The sequence below is a fragment of the Chiloscyllium plagiosum genome, unplaced genomic scaffold (genome assembly GCF_037043375.1).
Source record: "Chiloscyllium plagiosum isolate Xiang-an unplaced genomic scaffold, Cpla_swu_hap1 HiC_scaffold_3, whole genome shotgun sequence".
Classification (NCBI taxonomy): domain Eukaryota; kingdom Metazoa; phylum Chordata; class Chondrichthyes; order Orectolobiformes; family Hemiscylliidae; genus Chiloscyllium; species Chiloscyllium plagiosum.
Genome location: NW_028270141.1, coordinates 11,839,381 through 11,860,617, shown reverse-complemented (window position 1 = coordinate 11,860,617; position 21,237 = coordinate 11,839,381). Strand labels below are relative to the sequence as shown.

Genomic DNA, 21,237 nt, shown 5'->3' with positions numbered 1-21,237 from the left:
AAATCTCACAGACAAATACTGAAGCAATAACTTTAACTTTATTGCATACAGTATCCAAATAAGACCCCTCAAGTAAGCAAGTTAAGCTTCATAAACCCAACCTACCTGTCATCCGATTAATGGTGGAATTTAGCTACGATTCCAACCAGCAGTGTCGATCTCTGAATGTCTCCAGGGTTCGATCCTTGTGCAGCATTGTTCTTTGAAGTTCTGATGCTGAAGAGACTTGGAGGTGAATTTTTATACCATTTTCTGTCCTTCAGGTTTATGGTGTGACATTATTCGTAATCCTTTAGATTTTTTTCATCCAGAATATTGACTACTCCTCCTGGAGCTGTCAAGTCTACAGCTTGCCACCTTCTCAGAAGTAGCTTCCCTGTTCCTTGTTATATTTGGTACTCAGTGTCTGTTTGAAGCACAGCCTGTCCTTTCATTAACTCCTTAAGGTCTTCAGGAGGGCACTCCCTTGTCCTTGTGGCATAAGGCAGCCCATTATCAATCAGATGTTAAAACAGTTTTGTTTATATAGCTTGAACTCCTCCTTTTCCCAGACATGGCTGATTGCTTTCGATCCCTGTATAACAGTTTGTCCTTGTCCCTTAACAGTTCATTCCAGACAGAGGTATTAATGCTGCTTTCAATCTATGAACAGATATTAAAAGTTCTGAAGTTTACACTATCATAGTGCAGACATGATTTAGTTGCATGAGTTAGCTATTCAGTCCTTCAAGCCTGATCCCCTATTTGCTTTGATCACATTGACCGGTTTGTGTGCACCAAATTCCACTTATCTCCATTAACCTTAGCTGCTTGTTAAGATTAGATTTTTTTTTTAAGATTACCCACAGTGTGGAAACAGGCCCTTCAGCCCAACAAGTCCACACCGACCCTCCAAAGTGTAACCCACCCAGACCCATTTCCCTCTGACTAATTGACCTAACACTATGGGGCAATTTAGCATGGCCAATTCACCTAACCTGCACATCATTAGATTGTGGGAGGAAACCGGAGGAAACCCACACAGACACGGGGAGAATGTGCAAACTCCACACACACAGTCACCCGAGGCTGGAATCGAACCTGGGATCCTGGTGCTGTGAGGCAGCAGTGCTAACCACTGAGCCACCGAAGGGACTCCATCTTCCTCCACCTTTTAAAAATAGTTGATAACCCCAACCCCTTCTTAGGCAAAAAGTTCCAAAAGGGCTCAACTCTGCGAGAAAGAAAATCACCTCATCTAGTCCTGGACTCTTCCACTAAATGTTCTTTCTAAATCCACCTTGGCAAGACCAATCAGGATCTCCTAAACTTTAATCAAATCACTCTTGTTGTTTTCTAATGGAAAATAAGCCCAACCTGTCCAATCTTCTCAACAGTCATTCATTTGAAATATTAATTTCCTCCAAACCAGGAGACTGAAACTAACACCGTATTTGAGATATGCTCTCACCAATGCCTTGAAGCATAAATCCTTCCTTTTATATGTTCATCTTCACTCATAATAAAGAATAACTTACCATTCATTACCTGCTGTAATCACTTGCTATACCTGCTTTCAATTTTTTGGGACTTGAGCACTAGAATACTTAGATCTCTCTGCACCTCGGAATTCTCCAGTCATTCACCATTTAAATAATACTGTTTTTTTTTAATTCCTCTTCCCAAAGAGAGCAACTTCACGTTTTCCTGCAATATACTGCATCTGCAAGGCTTTTGACCACTCGTATAACCTATATCTTTTTTCAATCTTGCTTACGTCTTCACAACATATTTTTCTAGCTTTTTTTGTCATCAACAAATTTTGAAACCCAAACTTTTGGCACCTCATCTAAGTCATTGATAAAAAGTGTAAAAAGTTGAGGGTTATGTACAGACCTCAACAGGACCCTGGTCAGCACATCTTGGCAAATTGAAAATGTTCCTTTTAGATATATTCCGTTTTCTGCCATCCAATTTTCTATCCAGGCTAGTATGTTAACCCTCTCGTGAACTCCTAAAATACTCAAAACCTTTTATGTGTAACTTTGACAAATGTATTCTGGAAATCCAGGAACAGTACATAAACAGGTTCCCCTTTATCTAAAGAGCATTATAACTTCAAAAATTTCAATAAATTGGTTCAACGCAATTTCTCTTCCACAAAAACAAGCTGACTATATCCAGTGCTAGACTGCATTGGTTCAACAAAGCAGCTTACCATCTTTTTCTCCAGCGTATTTAGGAATGGACAGTTGGTGGTGGCATTGCCTGTGACACACTCATCCCTAGAATGAATAGAGAAAAATGTGGCTATTTCTTAAAAGTACCTAGTTTTGTATTTGGATTGCAGACGGAATTTAATTTTTCTTTCTTTGTTTCTTTATAGGGGAACAGTACATCAGAGCTTCCCTGATTTCACATTTTTGACCGGCACTTTCCTTGGAAAGATATTTCGATTAAAAGGAACAATAGACCCCCAAATAGCTATTGATATTAGCAACAAAGCTTCTTTAGCATTCATGCAAAGACACTTGGGTGAGTAAATAAACTGATCTGCTTACATATTTCAATAATAAACACTTGTCTAATTTCGAGAATCGGAACAATTATAGTAGTAATTTTTTAATACTGAGGCAACACAATACTAAAGGTGAGACTGATGCAATCCTAGAAGACTATAGAAATATGCCTCTTTCTTTGAGTTTCAGATGTGTAGTCATCCTGAGTCAGTCTGAATCATTTTTTGATGAAATTGTGATTTCAATATTAATCAAATACTTCCCATTGGAACTAATGTTTTGAAGAAAATTGCAAAATGTTTAATGACAATGTACATTTTTAAAACAGTAGTCAGTTCTGCTATAATACATTAGTTTGATTCTCATGCACTCTCGTATTACAAGAAAATCGTGTAATAGCAGCACCATTTAAACTATTAGGACCAGAATCACATTATAACCAATACATAGGAACCTCGATTATCCGAATAGTACGGGAGGGAGTATTTTGTTCGGATAATCGAATGTTCGGATAATTGAGTGCCAGATAAGACAGTTTAACCAAGATTGCAATCTGGTTCAGATAATCTGAAATTCAGATAATCGAGGTTCCTCTGTACATGCCTTAAAACTACTTGCTTTAGAAACACATTTGTGTTAATGAAATGCACGTTATAACAGAACGACCTGTACCATAAAGTTCTGTCCTATTTAATGTATAGTGTGTATAATAAAGGTTGTATATCAGAAATTAGGTGAAATAGCTCAGGAAAGAACAGTTTCCCATTCTGAAGTTAATACTGATGTCCAGATGTGAATGTATCATTCTATATATGGATCTAACATTTCCCGTGTGACAGGAAGAAAATTTCCTTCTTATTCCATTCTTTCAGGATTTAATTGAATATCAAAATTCACTTTGCAGGTCTTGAGAAGGACTTTGATCAATGGGATCCCCTAATTGATGGGCAAGGAGAACACGTTATACCAGGCACAAATATTCAATTGCCTTCTGAGCCCAAGCAATGACTCATGAGTTCTGAATCCAAGCTATGAATGTTGAGTGTACTGTGGTAAAATAAAAATAACTATCAGTGTGAATGGATTTATCTGCACTGAACACTCGCATTGTGCAAAACATTTGCCTTATGAGATCTTTAAAATTAGAGTTTAAGGAATGTGTCCTCAGCCATAAAATACAATTTACCTCCAGAATTATTTCTGTAATTTTGTGTGTAAATCCATGCATCTTTTGCATGAATAATATAACATTCATGTACAGGTCTAATATTCTTCCAGGGCTCTAAAACAGTGGGGCTCCAAGTTGGAGTAACTCTTATTGATTGTCTCAATTTTAAAATTGAATTGTATTATACTGAGTTTTTAAGGGTTTCAATTATTGCATTCAGTATTTTGAAATTACATTGAACTATTTACAGGTATGATGCACATTAATTTAATCTGTATGTTTTCCTAAAACTACTGTTGTGATGAAGCTAAACGTTCACCTGTGATTAGAACTCATTAAGAAAAAAAATTCTTAAAACCAGAATTAGTGTATAACATAAGTTTTTGGAAACATAAATGATTATTTTATTCAGATTTTCCTTGGCTCGCTTGTATGCTAAAATTCATTTACAATGATTGTTTACATCTTTTGTGTCCTTTTTGCTGCTCTTAAAATTTTTGATCAAGGTCAGCTCCTTCCAAACACATCAGTGGCACTTTGTATTTGCTATTGACTGTCAAATACCAACCAATTTTCTCTTCATAACAAAAAAAACCCCAAAAGAACTAAGGATGCTGGAAATCCAAAATGGCTGGCAAATTTCAGCATGTCTGCCAGTATCTGTGGAAAGAAAGCAGAGTTAACATTTGGGTCCCGTTCTGAAGGGTGACTGGATATGAAACATTAGCACCATCTCCGGGAAATAGCAATGTTTCCTGTCCAGTGACCTTTCAGAACTGGACCCAAAATATAAAGTCTACTTTCTCTCCACAGACGCTGCTGAGTTTTCCTAGCTATTTATTTTTATAACCTTTTCTTCATTCTGTTGTAAAACGCGTCTGTGACAACCTATACAGTATCGAAACATGTGGCGCTGGAAAAAGTGCACTAAGGTCAGGTAGTGTCCAAAGAGCAGGAGAGTCGACGTTTCGGGCATAAGTTCTTCAGGAATGTGTACGTTCCTATACAGTGGCAACATTGTCTCTGATGTGCAAAATGATATGGAATATTTATAATCTATGAGTTGAATAGAAACACAATTTTTTTTTTCAGGGAATTTCTAACTGCATACACAACAATCTAATTCCAGATGCCAGTCTTTCACCCACAGAATGAAGATATTACTTTGGCTGCAGATAATGTACTCAGAATAACGTGCATAATTTGCACATTTGTTTTAAAATGCCAGTGTATGGAAGGGAGGAAACCTGGGTTTCAATTCCTGAAGAGATCAAATAGCTTCTTTGGCCTAATAATACAAAGATTCTACTTTCACTGCCACTTATAACCAATCACCCATGAAGTGTCAATCCATTGATTGGAACAGAATGAAAATCAGATATGAGAATGGTAGCTTAATGCACACCACCAGCTTAACAGCCCAGGTAGCATAAAGTATTAATGAGTTCATTCTGGAGTTAATGATTTAATGACTTCAATTTGGTAGCAGTCTCCTTTTTCACTTTTTGTATTGGTCCCCAAAATATTCTTCAGTCACCACCTATCTAGTAATTTCCTGTTTACTAATGATGTAATTATACTGTGTGCTGCCCTGCTGGTAAATAGAAGCCAACCCTTACAAAAGTATGAAGATGAACAGATCTTTCTAAGCATATTTACTACCATTTAGCTAGCAGTGTTTATAATGATAATGGTTAATCAAATTGTTGACCTTGATCTATAATCTTAACTAAGTTATAGGGAGTATTTGAAATACCTGACAATAAAAGTTAACTTTAAGCCTTAATCTTAAACTTCTTCAATTCATGTCAATCTGTACACTACACCACTTGTCTAGGAATTTTCCTAGATCCTCTGCTCAAGGGAAAGATGGGATTTTCATAGGAATTTTCCTGAAATCTACTACAATCTCAGTCAAAGGAACTCCAGGGAAAATAGTGCCCTCTTTACATTCTCAAAGATGGTACTGAGGCAATGGACATTATCTCTTTAAGATATAATTTGAACAGGTGAGGCAGAAAATTGATTATCAAGGAATGAGACCATCTGATCAATTAATTTGACAGCTCTCCTTTCTGCTACTCTGTCATCAAGCTTCCTCTCTAAGACTCTTCTTACATATGCCTGGATTTCTGGGGTTTTTTTCTCTTCCCTATTGCCCTTTCTGAGCTCACCTTTATATATAAAATCTACTGTCTCTTTCTCTCTCTTCCCAAGAGACCTCTGACCACCCAACTTTCTTAGCTGTCCAGTTACGTGATACTCTCTCAAGTAATGTTCCTCTCTCATTCATAACTGCTATTAACCTTTTTCCCTCAAATTTACCATCCCATTTCCAACCTCTCATTTCCTTAATTGTTGTTTTCACATCCTCTATCTGTCCCATTTTCTATTGACTTGCATGTTAAATCTCTCCAGTCAGGATTTTTCTCCCTGAGCACAGTACCAAGCATCTCTAAGACTCATAGAAACAGACCCATCGGTCCAACTCATCCATGCAAATGAATCTAGGCCCATTAAAGCATCTCAGGTTTACTGTGAAAGAGACAAAATCCATTATTGTTCTGTCCAGTAGCTTTTCACACAGTTGGTTGTACAGTCATTTAACACCTCTTCACTGAATAAACTGCATTCAACTGATTTTCTTATTTAGCTGCAACCAAAGAATTTTCCTAAAATTGATTTGCCATTCCTGCAGTAATTTCCAGTCTACTATGGTGATCAATTTGCCTCTTTGATATCACCCTCTTCAGAAAGTTTCCGAATGTACGCTAAAGAAAGAGCTCTACCTTGCCACCATCTCTAGTCCATTGCACTTATAAATTGGCAGACTCCAGTACTGGATTTTCAAATGTTTTCATCAAGTACTGATTTACCATTGTCTTTGGTCCATTCTACAAACTCTGAACCCTCGCAGCTGTCAGAAATGGAACCAGCCTTGGTGTCACATTTTACACGGGGATGAGCTTTTAACACGGAAACATTGCTTGGCTCGCTTGACCTTGGCACATCTTCAGCTGAAACCCTAATCAGTGCCTTTGTTACCTCCAAATATTCTGTTGTACTGTTCACCAGCCTTTCACAATCTACCGTGTGAAAACTTATAATCCAAAACTCTGCTCTAACTTGTAGTCAGTACCTTTAACCCATCACATTATGCTCGCTATTGTACACTAGCTCATAGTTAAGCGGCACTGACTTTAAAATTCTTGACCTTGTTTAGTCTTTGCCTGGTCTTGCCTGTATTTCTAATCTACAAACCCACATCACATATCTGTTCTCCAATATTCCTGATCTCCTAAGTACCCAATTTTAATTACTGTGCTATTGATGCCTGTGTTTCAAACTGGAATTGCCTCTTCTAAACTTCTACACTTCCCCCTTCTTTGACTAACCTTTTGTTTATCTGTCCTAGTATCCACCTTACGAGAGTTAGAGCTCATAAACAAAAATGACACTGTGAATTACCTTGGAATTTTTGATATCTGAAAGATGTTGTGCAAGCTGTAAATTCCTCTTAGGCCAAGAATATTAGTTATAAAATTATTGTTTTGACACGAATTTGAGTTTCAATGTACTAGTCTAGGTTCTTCAATTAGTGTTTCATTAATATTATCTTTGACAAAATTAGGATATATTTAAAATCTTTAACATTTGTCAGTGAAATGTGGTCTTGGTATGTCCCAAGCACAAAATGCTACATCATAATGCTACAAAGTGCTACGTTTTTCTCTTGTTCAATTAAACTTCTATTTTTTCAAGGTTTTGTGTTTTCTTTGTCATGGATTGCAAATTTAAATAATTTTACAAAGTACAGTTAACAAGGATGAATGTGACCAAAAGCAAAAGGGGCTGAAAACTGTGTGACAAGGACACATAGTGAAAAGTGGCAGAGCCATCATAGTGTGAGCAACTGGAAAGGTTTAGCGCACTTATGATCTGTAGTGAAATACAAATGCTTGTAGGCCACATCAGTATTCCCTTCATTTACGTATTTATGGGAGTGAAGGATATGCTATGGAGAGGAAACACAAAGACAGCACATGGATAGCCAGTGTATGGCTCAAAAAAGCAGAGAAATCTACCTGGTTGTCTGCCTCACTGAAGAATGGCACTGTGTTTAAAATGGAAACCACAGCATGAAGCATCTTCATGCAATGATCCTGTGTGTCATTTACCTGGAAATGTGCTGTTGGCTGCATTTTGCAAAGAATGACTGAACATTGATCTACAAAAGACATGACAGACCTCTAATGATTCAAATAACTGGATGAAAATGGAAATAAAAGATGACAATCAACGCTCTGAGTGTTGAGTTTCAGACTTTGGACTGTGCCAATTCAACACAGATGAAGAGTGGAAAGGTTGAAAGGCAGGGTGGCAATAGTAGGAGCCTGAGTGCTGTTTTCCCTTACATAGCAGATTCTTGCACCCTGGAGCTGCTCCCATTGGGTGACATTCCTGCAATCTGTTGGTGGGTAGATCAACTGTTACAAGAACCTGCATGTCTCTTTCAGCACTGATTGTTACAGCAGTTTGTATCTGCACAGCAACAAGATATGCAGGTATTAAAATGAGCACTGATTGTATGACCAAGATTCAAACTTACTGCAGTACTCAGCAATTGAGCAGCTTCTGTCTGGAAGCTGAGGCGTTGGCCACTGAGGCTGCTTCCAAGCTACATTCACAAGTACTTTATGGAGTTGCCCACCATTTTCACACTGTAAATACATGATTGGAAGGTCAACACAGAATCCTGTGCCACACTGGAGCTGGACACATCCCACACTCCTTGACTGCAACAGGTTCTGCGGAAGGTTCAATGCAACAAGCACCTCAGTGATGAAGGGGTTATGCCCAAAATGTCGATTCTCCTGCTCGGATGCTGCCTGACCTGCTTTTCCAGCACCACTTTCATTTCTGATCTCCAGCATCTGCAGTCCTCACTTTCTCATCTCAATTTTCATCCCTATTACACTGTCATGTACCCATGAGAGTCCTCTTTTTAGAATAACACATTTGTGGCCTCAACCCCTTGGAGCTGGCATGCACACCATACTTTCCATGTTACACATTCAGTGAGAGCCGACAGAATAGTACAGCAACAGGACGCCGTTCACACCGACTGCATCTGAAAAGGGCCAGTTTCAAGGCCAGTTATAACATGCTTTAATGAACTGTGATCTAATACCATTAATTTAAAGTCTGCTGTGGTGGTATATTGTAATATTACTGGACGTATAATCTAGATGACTGATCACAGAAGGATGGTGGAGGCATTTGTATGGGAATGAAGGTTCCAGTTAATTGAAACAGTCTGATTAGGGCAAATCCCTGGAGATAGGAGCATGACTCCATGTTGCAAGTGTATTTAGGACGCACCTAGTGTTCATTATGACTTATCACAATGTTATTATACAATAATCTGCCGTGCAGCCTGCCTAAACAACTAAACTGTCAATCAGGAATTAGCAATATACTAATGAAGAGCTTATGCTCGAAACATCGACGCTCCTGCTCCTTGGATGCTGCCTGACCGGCTGTGCTTTTGCAGCACCACACTTTTTAACAGTATAACTTGTAACACCTTAGTAATAGTTGCAGCGTTTTGGAAAAAATAAATGATCTCTTCTGAAAATAAAAGGGTGGTCCTCTTTACTCTTCAGACTTAGTAATATTCAGATACTTTAGATCAGCAGCGACCTTGGTGTCTGACAAGTGCCTACTGTGAGGCCAATAAACCAATATCCTGCAACATGTGAACAACCCCAATGTGGATCAGCCAGTGCTCAGGGTGAAGTAAAATGAAGCTGATTGTCCAGATGGCATGACTCGCACCAGGAATCTTTCTTCATGGCTCAAGAATCAGCCAGAATCAATGTGTGGAGTCATATTCTAATGGATCTTCAAGTATTAGGGTCACCTGTACGGTGTTAGTAATCCATTTGAGTCAGGAGCAAATTTAGCTGTAGCTATTAAATGCAGCCACAAAACTTGCATCCTGCATCTGCATTTGACTGCCATTCGGTGAGGGCAGACTGGTCAAATGAAACATTTCTCAGGGGGCTGCAGGTTTCATTACAGATCATTGCCGACATGCAGAGCATCAGAACAATACGTGAGATGGGCAGTCGTTGGGTGGACTGAACTGTAGGTTGTCTGCTGCCACCAATGGAATAGTGTTCTGTAATAATCTTAATAAGTCACAACAATAATTTCCTATTAGATAAAACATGATGCTAGCTAACCTTTTAAGCACCTTCGTGTTTTCTAATCTGATTATTGGAGGGTCAACTTTTGAATTTTAAACTAATTTATTCTTAAATTGTTCTTTTTTTTTCCCTTAAACAAAGGAGCACTGACCAATCTCCAGTCCTCTGGAAGCTTACCTGCGGCTAAAGAGAATGCAAAAGTATCTGTTAAATCCCCAGCTACTTCCTCCTTTGCCTCCCACACTATCCTGGGATAGGTCCCATCTGGCCCTGGGGACTTGTATATATTTCAAAAAAACCCAACACTCATTATGTTGAACCGCCTAACAGTATTCACACACTTTTTCCTAACGTCAACATCCCTTTGGTGAATATGGACATAAAGTTCTCATTAAGGATTTCCCTGCCATCCCACCCCCTATTTCCTCCACATACAACCTCCCTTCTTTTCCTTGAGAGGGTCTGCACTTTCTCTAGCTATCCTCTTGCTCCTAAAATAGGTACAAAATGCCTTGGGATTCTCCTCAACCTCACTGGACAAGGACATTTCATAGCCACTTTTAGCCCTTCTGACTCAGTTTTAACTCCTTCCAACTTTCTCTATGTTCTTCAATGACTTTCATTTTTAAATTTCTATTGACGTTAGATATGCCTCCTTTTTTGACTAAGCTGATGATTTCCCTTGTAATCCAAGTTTACCAAATCCTGTCATTCCTCTCCTTCATTTTCATGGGAACATACTTGTCCGGCACTCTAATAGACTGATCTTTAAAGGACTCCAACATGTCAGATGTGGATTTACCCTCAAACAGCAGCTCTCAATCCACATTTCCAATTCTTGCCTCATTCATTTATAATTGACCTCTTAATTTAACACCCTCATCAGAGGAAAAAGTGAGGACTGCAGATGCTGGAGATCAGAGCTGAAGAAGGGCTCATGCCTGAAACGTCGATTCTCCTGCTCCTTGGATGCTGCCTGACCTGCTGCGCTTTTCCAGCAACACATTTTCAACCCTCATCAGAGGTCTACTTCTTTGTAGCAAGTGTGGTATGTGTACAGGAAAATCAAGTATTTTTGTACACGTGTTTTTGAATTTGAACAAGTGGCATGTAAGGTTTGGGGGTCTGAAGGAATTTAATTATTTACTTCAAGTATTTTTGTAGAAGTGGAGATTTCTTTAAAACAGTGAGAGCATTTCCTAGAGAGTTATGGGTTTATTTTTACATTGTTGGCTTGTAAAATTGTGCATTAGGCTCCAATTTAGAAGGTCAGAATTGATTTATTTTTCTTTGGATTATGGGAAGTACCCATAAGACAAAAATATATATTTTTTAAGTTTGTTTGGACAAATTATTAGTATTCTTCAGTGAAGCTGGATGTGTAAAGCAGTTCACCTGCAAAAGGGAGATTATTTACATTTACTTAGAAAAAGGAATCTTAACTGTGGAAGGCATTTAGCAGAAGTTCTAGACCAGAAGTGTTTGATTAAAATTCTATATGGGGTTATTGGAATCTGAGAAAGTTTATGCTTAGTCACATGATGAATGAAGGAAGAGGCTGTCAAATTTTCATGAACAGAAACTGAAGCCACACATAGGTCAAACCATATGTGGAGTTGAGAAATTAATTCTGAAGATTGTAATGGGATGATGGTATTAATGCAATTGCATTTTTAAAATTTTTCAATAGCTGTAAAATGTGTTATCTAATTTAGTTTATTTTATTTCCTCTTCCTTTCTTTTGTGGAAGCTGTTTTATTGTTAAAACCAAATTTGCAACATTGCCTTTTTGTGTTTCAGTGGAAGACCACCTTACTAAAACTAAAAACAAAATTATCTGTTAAGCCAGATATATCAGTCTGACTCTGACTTGTCCATTAATAACACCAAATGGGATCATAACACAGTTCAAGAATCAACTTGGAAGCAATGCTTGGAAACATCTTAAAGGACCTGCAAACATCAGCATAGTTGGTAGCATTTCCTGAAACACTGTTGATACAAGAGCAGACTTTGACATCACTACTGAATACCGTCACAGTATTAGAATCCTATATCTGCACTTTGTTGCCATTTAGAAAAGGGTGTGGTATGATGCATGAATTTGTCAAATGAAGGAGCGTTTTCAGGAGGCTCAGGCTTTTACAGCAAGTCGTTGCTAATATCAGTAGCACTAGGACATCTGACCAAGCTGTCTGTTAAGATTGGCTAAGCTATACATTGATTTCTAAGGCTTGAGAAACCAAAAGGAATAGAGATGAGGACTGCAACAGCTGCTCCCTTGGTCTTGGGATTCTGGCTTAGGCATTGAGGGACTGTAAGGAGGTTCGTATTGAGACCAGCCTAATAATGCAAGTAGACGTGGACAAAAACAGCCAAAAAAAAACAAGCAATAGCAGTGTTTTTTGGCAAAACTAGAGATAGTGGCCTACAAAATTCAAAGATTTATAGGAAGGCAGGATATGTGAATGTAACCCTACAACCCCACACTGTATAATAACATTCTCCATCCCACCTCTCCCAATAGCCTGCTTCTCACTCATGTCAGACAAGAATGCAGAGCTGTAAGGAAATAAGTCAAAACAGTGACTGGAACTTTAGTAACATTGGTAGGATGGGCATCAAACAATGATTTATGATTACTTGGAAAATAATAGTTGGATTAGAGATAGCAAGGCTTTGAGAGGAGCAGGTTATGTCTCACAAACCTTGCTGAATTCTTTGAGGTGGTGAGAAAATACATTGAGATGAAGATAGAACAGTGCATGTGTCGTACATAGATTTAGCAAAGCGCTTGGTAAGGTTCCCCATGGTACGCTCATTCAAAAAGTGAGGCAGCATAGGATACAGGGAAATTTAGCTGTCTGGATTACAGAATTGGCTGGCCCATACAAGACAGAGGATGGTAGTAGATAGAAAGTATTCAGCCTCGAGCTTGGTGACCAGTGGTATTCCGCAGGGATCAGTTCTGGGATTTCTGCTCTTTGTGATTTTTATAAATGACTTTGACGAGGATATGGAAGAATGGGCTGATAAGTTCGCCAATGACACAAAGGTTGGTGTACTTGTGGATAGTGTGGAGGGCTGTTGTAGGTTGCAATGGGACGTTGACAGGATGTAGAACTGAACTGGTAAGTGGCAGATGGAGTTCAACCTGGAAAAGTGTCAAGTGATTCACTATGGAAGGTTGAATTTGAATGCAAAATAGTGTTAAAAGGCAGGATACTTGTGGAGGAACAGAGGGACCTTGCGGTCCATATGCACGGATCCCTGAAAGTTGCCAGCCACACTAATAGGGTTGTCAAGAAGGCATATGGGGTGTTTGCTTTCATTAGCAGAGTTTGAGTTTAAGAGCCACAATGTTATGCTGCAGCTCTTTAGAGCTGTGTTTAGACCACACTTGGAATATTGTATTCAGCTCTGGTTGCCTCATTATAGGATGGATGTGGAAGCTTTACGAGGATACTGCCTGGACTGGAGGGCATGTCTTATGAAGGAAGGTTGAGGAAGCTGTGGCTTTTCTCATTGGAGCGAAGGAGGATGAGAGGTGACTTGATAGAGGTGTACAAGTTGATGAGAGGCATAGATAGGGTGGATAGCCAGAGACTTTCCCATGGCAGACATGTCTATCATGAGGGGGCATAATTTCAAGGTGATTTGGAGCAAAGTTTAGGAGAGATGTCAGTGCCAGCAGGAATAGTAAAATATTAGGGACAGTTAAGCGACTCTTGGCGTAGGATAAAAGGCCAGCACAACAGAGAGCCAAAGGACCTGTACTGTGCTATGTTCTAACCAAACTCTGACCTTGGATTGTTGATAATTAAATTCAAGTGACTTTAAAATACTGTGTAACTTATCAAATAAATAAAGAATTTTACAAGAGATCATCTTACAGGAGTGCTAAACTCCATCAAGCTTGGATTTGGCTGAGGATACTTTTTAATATGGTCAGCCTAGTTTCTTGGTGTATTCACTACACTCCCTCAGTTTTAAGCACACAATATTAATGGAGTTAATTAACTGAACTTGATAAACTTTAGCTAATGGACACAATTAATAAGACTAATTTTTAATTCCAGAATTAAGTGAATCAAATTCTCCAAGTTTGTTATGATTCATGTTGTCACAGCATTAGCCTGGGCCATTCGCTTGGTAAATTCAAAAGGTAACTCATAAGGTAGCTTACACAAGTCAATACGTGCTTAATTGTAACTTATCACTTCACCTTACACCCTGATGTCTTACTACGCAACGAGTGCCCCTACTGTTAAACTAGAGGTAAAAGATAGCTTTGTTTAATGAAACTTGTGTTACTACTGTCATGACTACCTACAAATAGTGCATCTGAAGGAGAAAGACATGAGGGTGGAAGGGCAACTGGGCAATTAATGCACTTCAAAGTCATTGAACGACTGTTTTAGTATAGTGCAATAATCACCTTTCATTCTGGATACTTCTTACCAAAAGACCATTAAACACCAAGGAAATCAACATTATTGCTGTTGACTAGGACATTGTACTCTTAAAAGAAAATTTGCTCCCTCCAGCAAATTTCTTTTTAGCCAACCAAATGCTCAAAACCAGTGATGCTACATAATAGACTAAACAAACATTTTAACCACAAAACTGAAGAATCATTTGGATTTGTCAATAACTTTTATACACATCACAATCATGTTTTCTCATTACGTGCTTAATTCATAATCAGGTCTGGCATTCCAAATCATGTAATTGGGAAAATGGAGAATAATAATCTGATGACTTTTCCATAAACTGTTGTGCAAGAAAATGGATGGACAACATAAAGCAACTTCTAAACATCAACATGTTAAAATTTCAAGCTGCAAAAAAAATGTCTGCGTAAACAAGCTTTTATTTGTCATTTCAGCTGAACACATTTTCAACAGTTTGCAGTGTACATTAAAAGTATTTTGATGACTACTATTGGAAAAATCCTGTTTGTTTCTGGTAGTAATAGTTGACTTGTATTATAATCCATAATTCAGAGTTTGTGAAAGGACGTTTTCTAGAACCAGGGGTGATTATACTTTTGGCTGTGACGTACATATAGAAATAATTTTAAGACATTGACAGACTTGCATACTGATCAGATTTCAGCAAGATTCTTTACAATTTTTGCTTAATAGATTTATCATATTTTACAACTTCAAGTATCTATGCTCACCATTACAGATGAAATATGGTAAATTTCAACTGACTGGTACCAGCAGTAATCTTTAAATTCAAAATCTATCCAACAGGCCATACACCTGTGAATAACATAACCTCTACCACACCATTCCCTCCCTCCCTCTCCAACCCCCACCAACAGCATCACTCAGAAATTTAGACAACTTCATGGCAAGTAAGAGAAAACCTTGGGTTTTGCTGTGAATTGTATGCAAGCTTCAACCCCAAATTTAAAACATTGACTGAAGTACTGTAACATCCCAAAACAAAGATCACCTATTACTCTTTTAGGTACCTGATCAATCATAAACATAGTATAGAGTGGTTTCAGTTTTAAGGACTGGAGATTGATTCCAGAGTCTACAGTATTCTTCTCCAAAGAATCTTTAAAATCAGTTGGGCAGGTGGGGGCTAAATGAAAAGCTAATTTCACTATTTGTAGCCATGGTGTTTTTTAATAAGGAATAATCAGATAGTTCTTTACAAATCTTCTCTAAAGATCTCTGATGTCATTATTTAAGACAAGTCACAGATTCTCCTTTAGATGTGCCCTGTACGATGAAGCAGCTATCAGTTTCTACATTCTTGTTTGACAAATTTCCACGTCCACTTCATTTTTCTGATGCTGCAAGTGCAGCAATAGGCATCAATTGGTGTTTTTGGTTTTGATCAATGAAGTGTTTGAGCGATGCAATTTCTGATTCGGTAGAAAGTAGCACAGTATCAGTGACCTTGATACTGGCATCAATCAATTGTTCTTTATCTGATTCAACACTATCAGCAGTTGTTGCCACATGTGAACATCGCATTTGATCATCATCTTTTTCACAGTGAACCTCAAAACCAACCATTTTCTTTTGGGAGACATCAGTACAGGGATTTGAATAGCTTGACCCAGTGCTCTGGTTTTCTTTCTCACTTTGAGCATCCACACAAATATCATGATCAGCTTGAAGTATCAATGATGATGATTCTAATAAAGAAACAAAAATGAACAAGGAAAAGTCAAAACTTTGCTTTTGAACTCAGGAAGCTTTGGGACAGCATTAACAACATGGTGGCAATCTTCAAGCTATGACCGCAATAAGGGTCACAAGTGGATAACAGTTATGTTGCAAAAGGACACTGGTCAAAAACCAGTTTTAACTGTTCATCCTTCTGGCCCCAAATATCTTCAACTGGATAAACCAAAAACCTGCTGGTCAAAATAAAATATACTTGTTACAAATTTAGCAACCAGCCACATGTATATTACCCTGCAATTACCAATAATAGAATGATGAAGAATGCTTTAAAATAGCCTAGTTACAGCCGCTCGGTCGGTTGTGGAAAGAAATGTCCTAATTATTAACAGACCTAATTTCCATACAGCAATCAACTCAAAAATCTTGACACATTTGCTTTATGTATTCATTTGAAGCCCAATTGAAATCATCTAAATATTTGTGGTCTACCATACTGCATCACATCAAGGTCGCGGAGATGATTTACACCCTGCGTTTATCAGAAAAATTGTGCCGACTGAGAAAGGGACATTTGAGATATCAGGCAAGAGTTTTTTGAAAGATAAACTAAGAAAACAGAAAGAACCGGAGACCCAAATATTGAATACATTATGCAACAGTAGTCAAAGCTTGCAATTGAAGCAGATATAACAGATTAAAATCAAATTTCAAAATAGAACTTTAGCTTTGATTAACAGACCTGGAAATTATGAGACCAGATGAAGGACAGCATGAACATAAACGCTTCTTGATTGCTGCTACACACTCAAAATGCAAGACTAAGGTGGAAGGAAATTAAAGCTACTGTCTGAGGTCCAGCTAGTCTCAATCCAAGAGTAGAGGTCAAAATAGGGCAGGAGAGCACTTAAAAAAAACAAAAAATTGTACGTATTGGGATTAATTTATTTTACATATTTGCTATTTCATACAAGCATAAAAGGACAGCCATCTAGTAGGGAAATATTTTTCAATACAGGTACTTCTTTTTTAAACCATCTTTGCCCAGGCAAAAATAAGATGGCTCAAATAGCCATGTGGCATACAAGGTCATTCATGTTTCATGCCTTAATGTATTGACCTACCTAAGAGAATGTTGGAGCATCTAAAGTTAGTATGGCTGTGTGTAACGGCTCCTAAATTGATTCATTCATTATAAGTTAGATCAATTTTAAAACAAGTAGCTTTGATGATTCATCAAACTGCAGTTAGGTTGTTGCAATAATCAATAAATGTCTTTGTTAATCACTGTGTAGTGTGTCTAGACTGAAGATAAAGAAACAAAGCATCAACTCTTGCATGGACAATCTAGCGTTTGAAAGCCAAGACAAGCACAGAAATTGACCCTTCAGTGCACTCGCCTATGCCAACTACATATCCTAACGTAATCTGGTTCCCTTTGCCAGCAGCTGGCCCATAACCCTCTAAACCCTTCTCATTCATATACTCATCCAGTCTCCTCCACTTGCAACTCATTCCATGCATGTACCACCCACTGCGTCTTAGGTCTCTTTTACATCTTTCTCCTCTCACCCTAAACCTATGTCCTCTAGTTCTGGACTGCCCCACCCCAGGGAAAAGACTTTTGTCTATTTATCCTATCATGTCCCTCATGATTTTATAAACCTCTATAAAGGTCACCCATCAGCCTCCTACGCTCCAGAGAAAACAGCCCCAGCCTATTCAACCTCTCCCTATAGCTAAAATCCTCGAACCCTAGCAATATCCTTGTAAATCTTTTCTGAACCCTTTCAGGTTTTACAACATCCTTCTGAAGGAGACCAGAATGGCACGCAATATTCCAAAAGTGGCCTAACCAATGTCCTGTACAGTGGCAACATGACCTCCCCAACCACTTTACTCAATGGTCTGACCAATAAAAGAAAGCATACCAAATGCCTTCTTCACTATCCTATCTAGCCGCAACTCTATTTTCAAGGAACTATGAACCTGCATTCCAAGGTTTCTTTGTTCAGCAACACCCCCAGAACCTTACCACTAAGTGTACAAGTCCTGCTCTGATTTGATTTTCCAAAATGCAGCACATCACATTTATCGAAATTAAACTCCATTTGCCACTCCTCACCCCATTGGCCCATCTGATCATAGAGATATTTTCATTTAGCTTGACTGTATGTACCAGATAGGCGTTAGGAAACCAGTTTAAATTGAAACTCCATTCTGACCCAAATTGAATTGAAATGATCAAAGTCTTGACAGGAAATAACAATCTTAACTCTTCCAGTATACCCACCTGATATGAATCACTATATTGCTTTATTTCCTTTCAAATCTCGACTCACCAAGAGCTTGTTCAAGTGTGCCTTTGGAAAAATTGAAGAAATACATGTGCAAAAGACACAAATATCTGGTCCAAACCACAACAGTGCTACTGATTTTATTTCATTAGAGTAACCACAAAAAGCAAACAAACAATTCATCCATAAAGGTTTTCTTCGAATGCACCTTTACATCTTCAATAGTTATTTCAAACAGAGAAGTTCCTCCAACAATAAAAAAATCCAGTTATCACCAAGTTCACTTTATTTATAGCACTTTTACCACAGTCACACCAAAATTGCAACTCATTTTTTTATTCAATGCCCACCCTTATAATCCCACAACCTTCAACATTCCCTAAATGAGTCAAAAATCTTACAAAGCAAAAACAGTAGAAAGTTCGGAATCAAATACCATTCCCTTTGTAAAAGGGACTTTGATTAGAATCTAACTAACTAGTAACTGGTGGTCAAAGAACTGCAACCCCTTAGCAATAATCCATTAGACAGACACCAGGAATGAAACATCAGCACAAGGATCAGATACAACCGACTTCCATTTCCTTCCCACCAAATGAAATTCATTCTCCTAACAGTTAAACTAAGAAGAAGACAAACCATTACTCACCTTTTGCTAAACTGACAGATTTTAAAACGTTTTCTTGAAACAATAGTAAAATACAAGGATATTTACCAGATAGGACTTTAGCATCCTAGTTTTATACAAAATCAAAGACATCACTATGAATTCCAGGCTACCACTGATACAGATGATATCAGTCACTAATCAGTCCAGATATCTGCCTTTATGCGGTCGACTCCCAATTAGACCATAAGACATAGGAGCGGAAGTAAGGCCATTCGGCCCATTGAGTCCACTCCGCCATTCAATCATGGCTGATGAGCATTTCAACTCCACTTACCCGCATTCTCCCCGTAGTCCTTAATTCCTTGTGACATCAAGAATTTATCAATTTCTGCCTTGAAGACATTTAGCGTCCCAACCTCCACTGCACTCTGTGGCAATGAATTCCACAGGCCCACCACTCTCTGGCTGAAGAAATGTCTCTGTATTTCTGTTCTGAATTTACCCCCTCTAATTCTAAAGCTGTGTCCACGGGTCCTAATCTCCTCGCCTAACGGAAACAATTTCCTAGCGTCCACCCTCTCCAAGCCATGTATTATCTTGTAAGTTTCTATTAGATCTCCCCTTAATCTTCTAAACTCCAATGAATACAATCCCAGGATCCTCAGCTGTTCCTCGTATGTTAGACCTACCATTCCAGGGATCATCTGTGTGAATCTCCGCTGGACACGCTCCAGTGCCAGTATGTCCTTCCTGAGGTGTGGGGACCAAAACCGGACACAGTACTCCAAAGGGGGCCTAACCAGAGCTTTATAAAGTCTCAGTAGCACAACAGTGCTTTTATATTCCAACCCTCTTGAGATAATTGACAACATTGCATTCGCTTTCTTAATCACGGACTCAACCTGCATGTTTACCTTTAGAGAATCCTCAACTAGCACTCCCAGATCCCTCTGTACTTTGGCTTTACGAATTTTCTCACCATTTAGAAAAGTAGTCCATGCTTCTATTCTTTTTTCCAAAGTGCAAGACCTCGCATTTACTCACACTGAATTCAATCAGCCGTTTCCTGGACCACTTTCCCAAACTGTCTAGATCCTTCTGCAGCCTCCCCACTACCTGCCTGTCCACCTAACTTTGTATCATCAGCAAATTTCACTAGAATGCCCCCAGTCCCTTCATCCAGATCATTAATATATAATGTGAACAGCTGTGGCCCCAACACTGAATCCTGCGGGACACCGCTTGTCACTGGCTGCCATTCCGAAAAAGAACCTTTTATCCCAACTCTCTGCCTTCTGTCAGACAGCCAATCCTCAATCCATACTAGCAGCTCACCTCGAACACCATGGGCCCTCACCTTGCTCAGCAGCCTCCCGTGTGGCACCTTATCAAAGGCCTTTTGGAAGTCTAGATAGACCACATCCACTGGGTTTCCCTGGTCTAACCTACTTGTTACCTCTTCAAAGAATTCCAACAGGTTTGTCAGGCACGACCTCCCCTACTAAATCCATGTTGACTTGTTCTAATCCGACCCTGCTCTTCCAAGAATTTGGAAACCTCATCCTTAATGATGGATTCTAGAATTTTACCAATAACCGAGGTTAGGCTAATTGGCCTATAATTTTCCATAGCTGGAAATGTGTTGCTGGAAAAGCGCAGCAGGTCAGGCAGCATCCAGGGAACAGGAGAATCGACGTTTCAGGCATAAGCCCTTCTTCAGGAATGAAGAAGGGCTTATGCCATTCCTGAAGGGCTTATGCCCGAAACGTCGATTCTCTTGTTCCCTGGATGCTGCCTGACCTGCTGCGCTTTTCCAGCAACACATTTCCAGCTCTGATCTCCAGCATCTGCAGACCTCACTTTCTCCTATAATTTTCCATCTTTTGTCTTGATCCTTTCTTGAACAAGGGGGTTACAACAGGGATCTTCCAATCATTCGGGACTTTCCCTGACTCCAGTGACTTTTGAAAGATCTCAACCAACGTCTCCGCTATTTCCTCAGCCACCTCCCTCAGAACTCTAGGATGTAACCCATCAGGGCCAGGAGATTTATCAATTTTAAGACCTTTTTGCTTTTCTAGCACTTTCTCTTTTGTAATAGCAACCATACTCAGCCCCCTGACTCCCTTTAATTGTTGGGATATTACTCATGTCTTCCACTGTGAAGACTGACGCAAAGTACTTAAGTTCTCCTACTATTTCCTTATCTCGCACCACTAGGCTTCCAGCATCAGTTTGAAGTGGCCCAATGTCTACGCTTGCCTGTCATTTGTTTCTTATGTATTGAAAGAAACTTTTAC

General features: G+C 38.9%; 2 protein-coding genes across 2 annotated transcripts in view; one reads left to right on the top strand and one right to left on the bottom strand.

Annotated features, from left to right (window-relative positions):
* LOC122540884 (platelet-activating factor acetylhydrolase) overlaps positions 1-7,430 on the top strand; it is a 63,072-nt gene extending 55,642 nt beyond the window's left edge. The window contains exons 9-10 of the mRNA XM_087975814.1: positions 2,366-2,514; positions 3,403-7,430. Of these exons, the coding sequence (XP_087831940.1) occupies positions 2,366-2,514; positions 3,403-3,506 (253 nt within the window). The 3' untranslated portion in view covers positions 3,507-7,430. The remainder of the gene's footprint in view (positions 1-2,365; positions 2,515-3,402) is intronic.
* Positions 7,431-14,504: 7,074 nt separating this feature from the next.
* tdrd6a (tudor domain containing 6a) overlaps positions 14,505-21,237 on the bottom strand; it is a 34,015-nt gene continuing 27,282 nt past the window's right edge. The window contains exon 3 of the mRNA XM_043677073.2: positions 14,505-16,041. Coding sequence (XP_043533008.2) covers positions 15,680-16,041 — 362 coding nt within the window. The 3' untranslated portion in view covers positions 14,505-15,679. The remainder of the gene's footprint in view (positions 16,042-21,237) is intronic.